The following is a 14,341-nucleotide window of genomic DNA, read 5'->3' as shown; positions in this document are numbered from 1 at the left end:
TGGGTGAACTAACCCTTTAAGGACAAGAGGCAGCTTGTTTACTATTAGGTAACTGTCATTTTAAGACTGGCACGCGATGCCTCTAATATACACGCACCAGATTTTCTCTCAAATGTTTGCTTTCACTTAAGACATAACCAAGTCGGTTTATGTAAACCTTGTGTGAATTTGACAGTATTAGCGCAATTAAGACCCGAAAGATAACTTAGTTTAGTAACCAGGTGCTGTTTGACAGGCTGTTAGTGCCTGTGCAATTCGGGTTTATTTGGTCAGAAAAGCGAATGTTAGAACAGCGCATCAGCAAGCGAATGAAATATTTAACCGGCAAGGCTTTAAAGCACATGCAAATAATGAGCTTTTGTGAATAGCAGTGTCCCGTACCTCTGCATTAACGTGTGATGTGTATGTACATCACGTTTCACAGTATGTTGAGACGGAGGCGCCAGAACTGCAACTGAATGCACTGTAACACAATTACTGCTTCCACGATTAGTCGACTTGGTCGACGTAATCGACCACGGCAATTTTTTAGGCGACGTCGTTTTACTATTGACCACTTATTTATTTTTGGTCTCCCGTCTCAAAAGGCTCACTGTAATTCACCTCCACAATCCCAGTATTTACGCCGTGCGAGCCCTGCTGGTTAATCTCCTATCCTCTTCCTTCACGTTCCCGCCCTGCCTCGCCTTCACTGCTTTGATATTAAAAATTGCGGAGGCAGGTGACGGTGCTTTCACAGTGGACTCGTTTGCCGCGGTCCGAGCCCGAGCGCGAATGTTCCCGGCGCCCCCCGCAGCGATGGTCTGGTTTCACACTCAACTTAATTCTATCGAACCCTGGTGCGTTAGACGGCGTAGAACATACACGGCGCATGATAGAAAACAGAACGCGGGTCAATATATTGTGTTTTTTATTTATTCTGTGCTATGCGCAGCTGAGTGAACAACACAGGTTTACTGTGCGTGTGTCGCATAAAACGGCCTTCTGCTGCTTGCAAACAGACTCTTTTTAGGAGACAGTGGATTTCCAAATGTGTTGCCCTGATTCCACGCGATATGCACGAATACACTGCAGGCTCACTCTCGCTCGTATCCAAGGTAAATCATCAACACGATCATCCCTTACATGCGTTTTATTTAACTAAATACATCATAATCGTCTAAAACACATGCGCAGGTTACTTTACTTCCTGAAAAAGCGCACACCCGAGTCCGTTCTGCTTTCACATTCACGCACGCGAACCGCGGCACGGGCCCGCCATGCACACAAGTGTAAACGCGAGCTGCATAGCTGCGTGCCAGCCAGATTTCAGCGCGACTCACTATTAGGCGGAGCTAAGCGTAGTGGGCTAGTCCAGACTCTTTCAATTCCAGTTTATTTGTAAAGCGCTTTTCACAATATCGTTTTCAAAGCAGCTTTACAGAAAATGCATGCATTGCATCTACTTTACAATTCAGTGATGTTATCAGTTATGCATTTCAGAAATGTACATATAAAAATGTAGGCTACAGTAAGCTAATAATGTATTAATTTAAGGCAGAACAAAGAGCTAATTTAAGTATTACATGTTTGTTAATAAATGATTAGTTTAGGACTGACTAATATGGTATAGCCTAATGAAAATGCACATACTTAATGCTTAGATTGTTAATACATAATGTTTTTGAACAGGGGACATTTTATGTTTTGGCCCTTCAGTTGAGTTCAAAATAAAATGGACACAACGAAATAACATTTTAATTTTATTTTATTTAATATATTTTATTTAATATATTTTTTTTAATTAGTCGTTTAGATTAGTCGACTAATCGAAAAATTTGTCGAAATATTAGTCGTTAGAAAATTAGTCGTTAGTGGCAGCACTAAACATGATACTACGATATTTCTTCAAAAGCAGATTGTGGAGACCTTTTAATCATCCACGATCAAAAATCATGATATCACACACCCCTAGGAGGTATGGTCATTTATGTATGGCTTTCCTGAGGTAAATGTAACATTATGTGGCATCGTTTAGAAGCGGTTTCTTGACTTTTTTTCTGCAGTTGAAACACTCAGTGATTACAGGAGACGAATACATTTCGAAAAAATGAATAACATGATACCTGTGCAGGTCAAATGCTCTAACAGTGCCATCTAGCGAGGCGCTGACCACCACAAAGCCACTGGAGGTGAACGCAACATTGGTGACACTGCTGGAGTGTTCAGTGAACGTCACAAAACAGAGGCCACTCTTGGTGTTCCACACTTTTACCTGGAAAGTAGCAGTTTAACTTAATCTCTCACTTATTTATTCTCTCAATAAAAACCTAGCGTTAAAAGACTCACCTTCCCATCATCCCCTCCAGTAACAAGATACTGACCATCAGGTGAATAAGCCAAAGAGTTCATGTTGTTGAAGTGTCCTTGCTGTTTGAACACATAGGACTCACTCTGCCATTCCCAAACCAGCAGCTGGCCCAGACCTTTAACATAGAACAGAAGCAAGAAATTATAGCAAATGATAGCACACTCTTGTGCTCTTAAGAAAAAGACCTGGTTGTATGAATAATACCTGAACAACCAAAGCCAATCCAGTCGCCAGTGGGGTTCACAGCAATGGTAGAAATCCTCTGATCTGAAATACTAGATGTGAATTCAATTAACAGCATGGAATAAACTCACAGCAATGGTCACAAACAATAGTGGTTGAGAATGAAGATAGATGAAAATCAAAATACAAGACACACTGGAGGTTGAAGCTGGGTAAAAATGCAGAGATCTTCGTTCAGACAATTTTTATATATAAAGATTCTTAAGATCTTTTACTTTAAACGAAATACAACTTTCTGTTAAGATATCCTCATTAGGCTCCACACAATAACATTATAATGTGAACAGTGCAGTCCGATTCACAAAAAAATGGCTCTTATGAAAATGTATTTTTAAAGAACCACTATAAAAACCTCATAGACTTTAACTCTACAAAAAAGAATAACAATTGTGATTCACAGAGAAGTTTTTTGTTTATGCTGATTATTTTGTTAATAAACAGCAAATTAACTGCACAGTTTGGGCTCTGTTGTTCCTTTTTAAAATGCATATTCTTGTAACATACCAAGTTAGAAGGTTACCTGAATAATTTACATTTAGAAAAACAATGATATTTCAACTAATGCTGCAAGTAAAAAGGGCATCATAACTGAAATATGCCCAAAATACAATTCAAAGCGAGAGCTCAACCTCAATTGCATCTAAAAATTGACAGCCCAACTGGAGATATAATTTGACAAATATTAACTTGAAATATAGCAAACCTGAGTGAGTGAATGAGGTCAAATTCTGGCAGCTCATGCAGGTGGAAAGCTCCAGATGCAAAGCCAGTCACAAGAATGTGTGTTTTCTTGTGGAAGGCAGCCGCTGTCAAATTGTTGAAATCCCCTTCCTTGTTAAAATAGTGTCTGTTTAAATGCAATATTAGAAACACATCTTTGCATGTTATTATAGACACATGAGAGCTTTTTCCATGCTCTACAATCAGTTTAAAGGCCTGTTTAAGCCAACACAATTGTTCAATATGAAAATTTAGCCCAATTTTCACATGTAATTTGTCTGTTCAGAATAATCACTCTTTAACAGTAGTGGTGCTTACGGAAGCACAGAAACACAGTTGTACACAAGGAAAGCGGTTTGTTATACTCATCAAGATAATAAAATACACCAGTTCATCCGCCCCCCCCCCCCCCCCAATTTTTTTAAAAAAAATTTCTTATGTTTGGTCATGATTGCCTTTATGTGTTCATTGTTCAAAATATTGCAGAATACAAATACGACAACATCACATATACTAATTAACATATAACGTCATCTAGCAACATTAAGCAACTTTTTGAGCAGGCTTTAACTACTTCACATTGCAAGTAGTTGAAAATTGACCCTTCGCAGGGAGCTTGATTGACAGGTGATCTGACCAATCATACTTCGCCATCCGCCATTTTGTCCGACAAAGCAGTCAGGAGAGATAGTAGATTAACATGGGAGGATTTGAACTTGAAAAACTGAATATACTGATGCCTTTCGGCGGTCAAAACAACATTCCTTCTTATGTTCATTCATGTTTATTTGATGCTATACATGAACTAGAAGGAAGAGATGATCGGTTCACGAGCAGCTTTAACTGAGGCTCTACAGCGATCTGTCACGAAACATTAAAGAGCCACAAAACGGTATTTATTGTTTGAATTTCTTTTTAAAAATGACCAAATTTGAAAGGTGAGACTTTGTTTAATATGTTTAATATCAAAAGTAACCGAAAAGTAACCTGGTCTGTCCTGTCTGTCAGCGTATTATCAGTCTTCTCTCTTATCCGCGATGTATTTTTCACTGCGTGAGAACATGGTGTGTGCGTGAGAGCGGCGTAGCTTGTCGGACATAGCGACAGTAACTAAGGGGGGCGGGTCTTTGCAAAGGGTCAATTGAGATTAAAACACTTCTTTGTAATAAATTCTATCATGCAAATCGTTTGTTTTAGTTTTAAAAGGTCCATTAACCGCCATTCATTCAAATTAAAATGCTTTTCGCACCTTATTTTTGCATAACATTCGTCTTGGTGTGAACAGGCCTTCAGAATTGACCAATAGATTGAAGAGATAAGGATAGTTTGAGAGAGAAAAACTGACAAACTCACTTGCTCCTCAGTGAATAGTGAACGTTTTTGATGCCTTCCACCTCTTTGGGTGTTTCTGCGCTTGCTTGAATCACATCTCCTCTGTTCTCGCCTACAATTTCCACAATATCATCATCTTTTTCCTCCCCATCTTCATCTCTGCTTTTTTTCTCCTCCTGCATTGTCTTTCTCTCAGAGTATTTTGGTCCCTTCTGTAAGCCCTCGAGCTCAGTGTCACTTTCCCAAACACACAAAGTGCCCTCCTGGCTCACTGTGTACATCTGTAAAAACAAGTGAAAATCAGCTTGAAGGTGCCACATTTAACCACAGGCATGTCATTAGAGAACAGCTAAAACAAAGTTTTTTCAGTGTTCCTTTCAAACTCAGTCACTCATGACACTACCCGAAAGCTTTCAAAGACTAGGTTAGTTATAAACTAATGTATTGAACATTATAGATAACGAAAGAGAAATCCTCCCACATGCAATTCCAAATTGAGACTGGTCAAGTCCTATTAAAAGAGCTAGCAAATAAGCCGATTAACTGAACAAGATATACTACACTGAAAAATGTGGAGCAGAAACTATTTTCACCAAATTGTTAGTTAAATTTCACAAATAATTACAAAGAAATGCCAAGTGATGCCAATCTAATTAAATGTAAAACTTTGTAGTTGAATAACTAATAATTTTTTCTTGTAAAACATGCTCTAACAATCTGTTTTATTTACAAGTTTCCAAAACTTGTGTGGGTCAGGTAAATTGAGGGTGGTTGTGATGTGTAGCTTATAAAATTCTAAAGTATTACTTTGAAAGACAGTAGTACATGACATTTTCTGATAAGAGAAATTTTTAAAACAAAAATTTCTAAATAACAGTTAAAATGGAACCACTTCACAAACCAGCTGGTAGGTTCTGTTTGGGAAAATCTAGTTTTGTAGTAATGCAATTTTGCAGAACCTCTTGCAATGGCAGAATAATGAAATGAATGAACAAACATCTATTACGACTTTTTCATGTTTAATATATAACAATACATTGCAAAATACTCTTGACAATCAAACCGCAGCGAACGGGCTGCTAGTTAATTTACCCATGTGTGTCACAAATTCAGCAGACACTTTATATAAACTTACATCCAAGCTGTCCTTCTCAAAGAAACAGCCCACTATGATGTCCTTATGACCACCAAGCGAGTAGTAGATGAGATTCGCCCATCTTTCTGCTCCAAAGATCCAAGTGGTCATGTCCTTGCTACCAACAGCAAAGCACCTAGTTATCAGCGAATTAGAGTGAGTGTAACTGGTTACATAGTGGTAAAATACAGTCCAAGAATTGTTTGCAGTGCGTTATATTTCAAACACATTACTAGATACCGTGGGAAACCAGTATGTAAAAATGGACAAACACAAAACATGTGATTTATATTTGTTATTGCATTTAAAAAAAAAAAAGAAAGAAGTGTAAATCGTACTGTAACAAAATGACTGCTGTGAAGCAGCATTCATACATCAAAGGAAAGAATATAGAAAAAAAGCTTTTACGCACTTGGAATCATCCGTCCAGTCGATACAAGTCGTCTCATCAAATGGTCCATAATAACTCTTATCTAATGCAAATGCATTAAACTCTCTGTTTTTTCCTGGCGCATCATACATTACAGCCACATTTTTCTTTGTTATTACAAATTTCCTATAGAAAATTAAAGGAACATGAAATAAGAGCTACTCATGCATAAAGTCATATTGTGTAGATAAAAAGTGCTGTGTGCAAGTGTGTAATACCTTCCATCAGGGGAGAAGGACACACTGTGAACAGGATTATGGAAGTGATGATGGTAAAGTACTGCTCGAGTGACCAAGCTGACCAGTATGGCTGCTCCATCTGAAACGCATTCATCAAACAGTGTTAAACTCAAAACTTTCTTGGCATAAAAAATAACCAGCAAACTGTAATGCCACATTTTGCCAACTTAGACAGTATAGAGTCCAAAACTACACTTGTTCTATGCTTCCATTTTCTCATTCATTACATTGTTTTTACCTTACAAATTATATTTATTAGCATAATAATTTGAATGAAAAGCTAAATATTAGAAATAATTCCATTATTTCTTAGTATTTGGTACATATTTTCTTTTTAAAAAAAAGACTTTAATTCATCCAAAAATTAAATATCGGTCATTAATTACTCACCCTCATGTCGTTCCAAACCATGCTGTCAAAGCTCTCAGATTTCATTAAAAAATATGTTAATTTGTGTTCCAAAGATGAACGGTCTAATGGGTTTAGAACGACATGAGGCTGAGTATTTAATGACAGAATTTTCATTTGGGTGTAGTCTACGTGATACGCAGGTATACGCCGTATACACACTAGAAAATGTCAAGGATTTCCGTATGCCCACTAGGAAATGTCAAAGATCTCCGTATACCCACTTTAAAAAGCGTGAGGATTCGTAACAAGATCGTTTTGTGAAAGAACTTTTATCAAATTCACCCCGCCGTGACGTCTGTGTTTGCGCAGCGACACGGATCAAATCGCGGGATCCAGCAACATGTAACTTAGGCCCATGACACACCGTGGCGTAAGCGTCTCAGCTGCGTGGCGTGTCCGTTTTTATTTCGGCTCCCATATTTATGGCGCTCGAAATGTCCCATTCGGCGACGAGACTGACAAGCACGACAGATAACACACGTGTATACGTGCGTGTACGTCTCCATTTGTTTTATATGGAGACGTACACGCAAATATCACGTCAGGTAGACACGTCAATAACGTGTAGCTGTTGATCTATGCAGACGTCACGGCGGCGTCACGTTAGAAGTTAACGTGTGGATTACGTCTTAACGTCTGCCCGTCTGCACGTCTGCAACGATCTAAGTTTACAAACGTGACTACGTGCGTCTGCCATACGTCTGGAGATATCTATTTTTCCTGATAGATCTTTTTCCTCATAGATTTACTGTTATGAGAAAAATACCAAGTAAAACACACATTTGTAAATATTTCTTTTAATGTTTCTGTAATGAGCAGTCTTTAGCTTTAAAAAAAAGAATCATTAGAAAACCAGAATGCCTGTAAATAAACAATATGTTAATGACATTTCATACAATAAAAAAATAGTTCCAAACAGCACCACAGCAGAACAATTGCAATTGTCTAAAAGGAGTAGTTGTGTGGATATTAAATATATAGCCTCTTTGTGTTTTTGAAAGAATAGGTTGAACATTAACCAGTAATGTCAATAGAACAGTGCTTGCCGCCATCTACTGGCGGTTTTATATATTTATATTTAGTAGTTTCATATTTGTTTGGCCGTGCTCCTTTCATTTCGGCATTTACAACACGGTTTAAATGAGCTTGCTAGAAGTTAGAACGATTTTTTATAACGTAGAAATTCAAAATATAATTCCATCCACTGCCACTCTACTATATATATATTTTTGTATTATTATTAAATAGCCTATTCCCATGCATGCTCATGCATAATTGATACAAAACGAAAATCACTTTAAAGAAAGTCTTTCACAAAATGAAGTGGTCAAAATCATGTCTGACCCACTTCATGTCTCCCGTCATATTTCGGATCCTATGATGTTGCTCTTACTCATGCTGTTCACTGTTCATAATCAACATAAATGAAATAAAATAACAAAAGCCTATTATAATATTTAAACAAATGTGAAACTGGCAAAGTGCGGGTATTGAGCGGACAGTCACGGTGAAAAGTAATTAGAAACTTGTTTTTAAATGGGAAGCGCGTCTTGGTTCACCCTCCGCCTGTCAGAAAATTAATAGGCTATATGCTTTATTACACAAAACGAAACGTTGAAACATTATTATATTTATAAATGACTATATGCTACAGATTGGGGCTGCACGATATTGAAGAAAAATGCGAAATATTATCTTTAAAATAGGCTATATTTAAAATTATATAGCCTACCCATATAGGCCTACGTGTTTCACAATCTTTTTGTGACAAGAAAACATCGCTACAACTTCTATAAAGTGAACATCAGAGTGTTTTATAATAAGAAGCACTATTTTAACATCAATGTAAACCACAGGGTTTGTTCAGGTTATCCTACATTAGGGATATTTAACAACAGAAACTGAATCAAATGTAAAAAAAAACAAAAAACACACACATTAGTTTTCACTGTATTGATTAAATATAGGCCTATACTGATTATTATTAAAGCTACAAAAGTTATTCAGCCAAGAGCAGTGAGTGGTTTTCTCTTGTCTTTTGCTCATGACCAGTTGCAAGCCGTTGCGATATGCATATTGCGAAATACATTTGCGATATTTCGATATATTGTGCAGCCCTTCTACATATGGAGGCTTCATATTTTATTGCTATTTGGTATGTATTGTTTTTATCATTGTGTTGTTGGAGGAATTGAAACGTTTTTGTTACTCATTTTTATGAAGTAGGCAATATGTAGCAGGCTATGCAAAGGATTGTGGTCTAGTTTGTATGATGGACTATCTAGCTACTTCAGTAATAATACGGGATCTTATTGTTTTGGTGAGAAGTCTGTTTCTCAGATCATAATAAAAAAAAATGCTTGCCCCCCATATGAAAACGAAATGAGTACAACATAGTCCTAACAACGATAGAAAACCAGAACCCTTAAGACGGATCGCCATTCAGATCTACAATCTACTACGTCTTTCCATCTACTTCATAAGATGGGCTGAACTTTGAGGAAAAGGCTGGGGCTGATTATAATATTATACAAAACGACGCTTTTTACGCTGTCTTTGTCAGACAGAAGCGCCGCAGATTACGGCGCACTATGGATGGCCTGCGCCGCAGAAACGGCGTCATTGGCTGGATAAAAAAAAAAAATGCTGAATGGAGATAGCTCCAGACCGGCAGACGTTAAGACGTGCAGACGTTATCCACACGCACGTTATCACGTCTTTAAGCTTGGTTAGGAATCAAATGACACAAAGCGAGCGCCATAATATTAACAGAGCTTGCAGACTGCCTGCGTGACACGCGCGGTAAAAAAAAACGCGTGCAGGCTAGAAATAGAACCGACGCCTATTTTTCACGCGACACGCAAGCGTGTTGGAAGCGTTTCCAGGCAAGATAGAATAGGAAAAGATGTTTATATGTTATTTTGTACACGAATACATATTCATAAATTAAATTTTGATGGTTGAAAGTCTAGGTTTTGACAAATTCAGATATAAATATAGGCCTAATTTAAAAATAAATAAATAGGCCTAATTATCAATTTTCAAATATTGTACCTGTCAATACAGAACGAAATATTCTGTAGTCTATTTTGCTGTCAATAGGCTACTACTGAGTGTCTTTATCAGTAGGCTTTATATGTAAGCTTAACACGAAGTATAGGGCTTCCACAATGATACAATGAATCAAATCTCGATATGTACTAAGTGTCTATGAATATTAATTCATTCTGGTATATCACATCAGGTTCTGGTATATCACGGTATACTCACTACAAAAAACTAGAATAGGTTACACCACTGCTGGAACTAACCCTAGCATATACTTAAGCCGGCATGAACGCCACAAGTTTTTGTTAAAACCTGATAATCCATGTTATTCAGCATGATCTGAAAATGTCCCAAAGACCTTGTGCTTCTTTGGAAGCAAGGAAATCTGGGATATAACATGGTCGATGTCAAAAAATTTGCTACTTGATTATTGACACTGAAAAGATGCAGAATCATCGATATTACATTTCATTGTCATTTTATGTTACAACATTTCTTTGTTTCATAAACTTAACACTTATTTCTCAGTATCTAATTTGATTTTGGATATTTTTCAAAAAGGACTTTTTAGAACAAGTTATGAACACAGGCAGCACATGACATGACAGGCGAAAAAAATACGCATGGAGAATGGTGGACTTTCCAATACCTTCATCTACAAGTATGGCAAGATTCCCATCTGGAGAGACTCCAAAACAGGTAATGTTCTTTGTGGTGGACACTGGTAAGGTTTCTGATCGGTTACTGAAGAAATACGAAAACAACATTCTTCAGCTGAAATCAGTATAACTTTAGCTTGTAAATGAGTGTTTTCAACTCACAAACTCACTTAGACTGGCTATGAAATCAGTTTGTTTGAACGTTACGAAATACTCACTTTTTCATATTAAAAACGGAGATGCGGTTCCCGACAGGACTGATGACAGAATTCCCATCTTTAGAGAACGACAGGTTCCCGTGGCGATAAAATGCCCCTAATAAGTTGGAAAACTAGAAGGAATTGCAAACAAGTTCAATCCAAACGTTCTCTTTCGGGCATGCACATGAAAAACAATGAATTGTCTTTTTGATTTATTCAATATATAAACATATATATATATATATTATAAAATATTTATCAACAGAATCGTAAACCAGCAGGCACGATCTCACTAAAAAATATATACGGAAAGGCAATACAATTATTCACAAGAAGAACATCACGAATAAAATAGCGTCTATCATACCTTGTATGCAAACTTCATGTTTTTTGAGATATTACGTTATGGATGAACCATTAAACATCAAAGACCCATCATTCTACACGTGAGAACCTCTAAATACATGAAAGCACATGTGTTCAAGATCACTTCCGGATCATTACCAAACTAAAAGCCCCCTACACTAGCACATAAAAGTACCCCAAAGATTATTGCGAAAGTATACAATTAAAAATATTGTGCCAAGAAAAAGGTACAAACGGTGGGGCGTCGGATGAGACGTAATATTTATATTGTATATGGGATATATTTCACAGTAAATGGGTTTTAATTTATCATTTGTAGACGATTTTATACATGATTTTTCTTTCCTTTAAAAAAACAAACCAAAAAAACATGTAAGCTATCTAACGCGATTTAAGTTGTTATTTTTTCCCTGCTAATCAAAATAAACTTGAGCAAAATCAATTAAAATGTATGTTCTTGCATAAAACGAAACGTGACAGTCTAACATGTCCACCAGGTGGCGTCTTGGCACGTTACTAAAAATCATATTAAATGTAAAATGTAAAATAAAAGAAAGAAGCGAATAATACAAAGATGTATTGATCTCTTTGTCATAAAAAGACAGTTTGTACGTATCTGCGATTAAAACCAACAATTTAGATAGGATAATGTTACAGACTATTACCTGCCCTGAACCCTGTTATGTTCTCCTGTAGAACTGAGAACTGACGTCAGCTTTTGATTTGCATATCTCCCTCTATATATGTCATGCTTGCGCATTGGCGCGCCACAAGAACTGCAACGTTATTCAGCTAAAGACTTCTAGCTCCAATCCGTCTACGAAGGTGAGACCTAATGTTACGCATATAAAATGATTATATTTACACCATATTAACTATTGGTAAAAACGCAAACCGTTATATCGGCAGCCTTTTTTTATTAGACGTCTAATGACGTGAAATCTGTCCTTTTTCAAATAATTCTGGAAAACATATGTCTTTTTATTTGAAGACGTGCTGTGTTCAAAGCATCTTTAGAACATTCTAAATAGTAGCTATTAACAAATACGCAAATGTTGATTTAAAGTCGATAACTCCAGGCGATCAAGGCGGTTAACCTATTTTCCTTTGTTAAGCCTCTTTGTGCTGCAAATGCATTAATAAGGATGCGACTCATTATGTCAGTTGGCACATTTGCTCCCTTGTATCAAAGGCAGAGTAGGTTAATGTGTTATAACGTGTGATTGGTGAACAGGGCGTTAAAAGAAACGGCAGCATTGTGTGCTGGCTGATAAAGCGGCACAGGGCGGTGGTTTTTCTTGAATGCAATCACATAGGAAATCCAGTCGAAATGATCTGTGCGACCATGCTCACGAAAGAAACCGAGCTGAATGGGCAAAAGTCTGTCAGATTTTTACTGACGAAAAAAAGTAGAAAATTTTAAAAGAAAAGATATATGCAAACCGGTCCGATGTCGTATTGAATCATATTTGCGCCTCTCTTGCAATCTCAGCGTGGGAACTGCTATTGTTATGTAAATATTTATTTTTGCTGTCTCAGACGCCATTCAAAAAGGGTGCGGTTTTGTTCAGTGCTGTGTGGCACTGTCATGAACATCAACGGGATGTGATGCAAATCGCCTCCAAATGAACAATAGATTGCAAGACCTTCATTGCCTTGGTGTTATAGCGAAGCAAAGCAACCCTTGCTCTCTCCCAGTGACTTAAGTGCTTTTGTAGACAAGAAAGCGAGGAAAATTTAAAAAAAAAAATCTCTTTTGTTCCTTAAGCATAGAACCAATCATGTCTGACAAACCAAACCTGGAAGAGGTCACCAGCTTCGACAAAACCAAGCTGAAGAAGACTGAGACGCAGGAGAAAAACCCACTGCCATCTAAAGAAAGTAAGAATTTCAGCACAAAATTGTCCTTTTTGGACATCGATCCAGGCATTACATAACTATAGTAAGCTGTGCATGGAAACGTCTAAATCTGTGTCCTTGGGTTATAATTAGTTAATCTTTCCACAGAATGTTATCAATTGAGATTTAGAAGCACAAACTGAGTGCAAATGGTCGCAAAGAGGAGGTGAATTTAAATGTGACTTTCCTTCTTTGTCCACAGCCATTGAACAGGAGAAGCAGGCGGCCTCATGAAGACATAAGCTGCCATCATGCACTGTGCACACTCCCTTCCCTGCATTGCCTTCTTTTCATTCACTTCTTTTAGCAGTATAACTTTGTAACCAAAATGTAAAATTTTTTAAAAAAGCTGCATCACTGTCGGATGGGATGAGCCAACCCTCTAGCAACACCTAGATGCATCTGGACCGCCTCCCTTGTCCATTCCAGCGGTGGGAAGAAAAGAGAAAGCTTCTACTTCCAGGAGCATATGGCATGGATTCATTTGGTGGCCATGGTGGGCTATTTTTCATTGGTTTCGACTATGCCATAGGACAAGGGGGCGTGGCCTAGTGGATATCCCCAAATATTCATCATCCTATTGAGGGGTGGCTTTTTGTTGACAAGTGACCTGCTCACAAAGTTATGGCACTGTATTTTTTATTTCAAATTATAGGATAAACTGCACAATCTTGGATTTTTATGTTGGTAATGATTAACACCTTCTTGTTAGTGCTGCTTCAGTGAAATGCTTTTTTATTGCTAAGAAGGAGGAGAAAAAAGCAAATTTAGTCTAGATGTGAAAACACTTCTAAGGACCGGGTGGTGTATTTTAATTGATTTTTATCTATGTGGTTTTGGGGTTGCTTTGTGTTGCACCCTGTCTTGGTTGTCTTATTGTATGGCGGTTATCATCGTTCAAAGTGTAAATTCAATGTGAACGCTTTCAGCTGCAGATCAAATTTCTTTCTTGGGTTTTGTAAAAAGAAAAAAACCTCAGCAACCATGTTATATTGCCACAAACCATTTATCGATAATGGAACATTGAAACTGTTGTAATAAAAAACTTTGTTATCAGGATTTTTTTGTGTTCAGTCTTACTTTTTTGTCATTTCGCCATATGCAAGATCTGAAAATAGATCAAGTTCAGTTATGACGCTAACATTTTAATGTCTAAATATGCAGTCTCCACTCTTAGTACACTGACCATCCAATTAGCTTGTGACCATCATCTGTTCTGGTGGGGATTTCTGAAGCCTGCCTCCTGCATCATGGATTAGTGTTTTCCTCTGCAACCTAATTGCAATGCCAAGGTGACACAGATTCCATA

The 14,341-nt window shown here is 37.4% G+C and overlaps 2 protein-coding genes across 2 annotated transcripts in view; one reads left to right on the top strand and one right to left on the bottom strand.

Moving 5' to 3' along the window:
• pwp2h (PWP2 small subunit processome component) overlaps positions 1 to 11,298 on the bottom strand; it is a 94,473-nt gene extending 83,175 nt beyond the window's left edge. The window contains exons 1-11 of the mRNA XM_077232243.1: positions 11,135 to 11,298; positions 10,786 to 10,898; positions 10,558 to 10,652; positions 6,429 to 6,528; positions 6,193 to 6,336; positions 5,781 to 5,916; positions 4,667 to 4,926; positions 3,297 to 3,440; positions 2,555 to 2,625; positions 2,329 to 2,465; positions 2,106 to 2,254 (exon numbers count right to left, since the gene is read on the bottom strand). Of these exons, the coding sequence (XP_077088358.1) occupies positions 2,106 to 2,254; positions 2,329 to 2,465; positions 2,555 to 2,625; positions 3,297 to 3,440; positions 4,667 to 4,926; positions 5,781 to 5,916; positions 6,193 to 6,336; positions 6,429 to 6,528; positions 10,558 to 10,652; positions 10,786 to 10,898; positions 11,135 to 11,152 (1,367 nt within the window). The 5' untranslated portion in view covers positions 11,153 to 11,298. The remainder of the gene's footprint in view (positions 1 to 2,105; positions 2,255 to 2,328; positions 2,466 to 2,554; positions 2,626 to 3,296; positions 3,441 to 4,666; positions 4,927 to 5,780; positions 5,917 to 6,192; positions 6,337 to 6,428; positions 6,529 to 10,557; positions 10,653 to 10,785; positions 10,899 to 11,134) is intronic.
• Positions 11,299 to 11,837: 539 nt separating this feature from the next.
• On the top strand, positions 11,838 to 14,091 carry LOC143740212 (thymosin beta-11). The gene is made up of 3 exons (XM_077232281.1): positions 11,838 to 11,958; positions 12,902 to 13,014; positions 13,235 to 14,091. Exons 2-3 carry the CDS (start codon positions 12,915 to 12,917, stop codon positions 13,264 to 13,266), a joined length of 132 nt encoding a protein of 43 aa, XP_077088396.1. The 5' UTR covers positions 11,838 to 11,958; positions 12,902 to 12,914; the 3' UTR covers positions 13,267 to 14,091.
• Positions 14,092 to 14,341: the final 250 nt, after the last annotated feature.

The sequence above is a fragment of the Siphateles boraxobius genome, unplaced genomic scaffold (assembly GCF_051911475.1).
Source record: "Siphateles boraxobius isolate OS27281-9 unplaced genomic scaffold, OSU_SipBor_1 17, whole genome shotgun sequence".
Classification (NCBI taxonomy): Eukaryota; Metazoa; Chordata; class Actinopteri; order Cypriniformes; family Leuciscidae; genus Siphateles; species Siphateles boraxobius.
The sequence above is the reverse complement of the archived record's forward strand: the minus strand, read 5'-3'. Positions and strand labels throughout refer to the sequence as shown.

Coding starts and splice junctions, on each gene's coding strand:
- LOC143740212 (XM_077232281.1), top strand. CDS start 12,915: ATGTCTGACAAACCAAACCTGGAAGAGGTCACCAGCTTCGACAAAACC. Junction 13,015..13,234: donor CCCACTGCCATCTAAAGAAA/GTAAGAATTTCA, acceptor CTTTGTCCACAG/CCATTGAACAGGAGAAGCAG.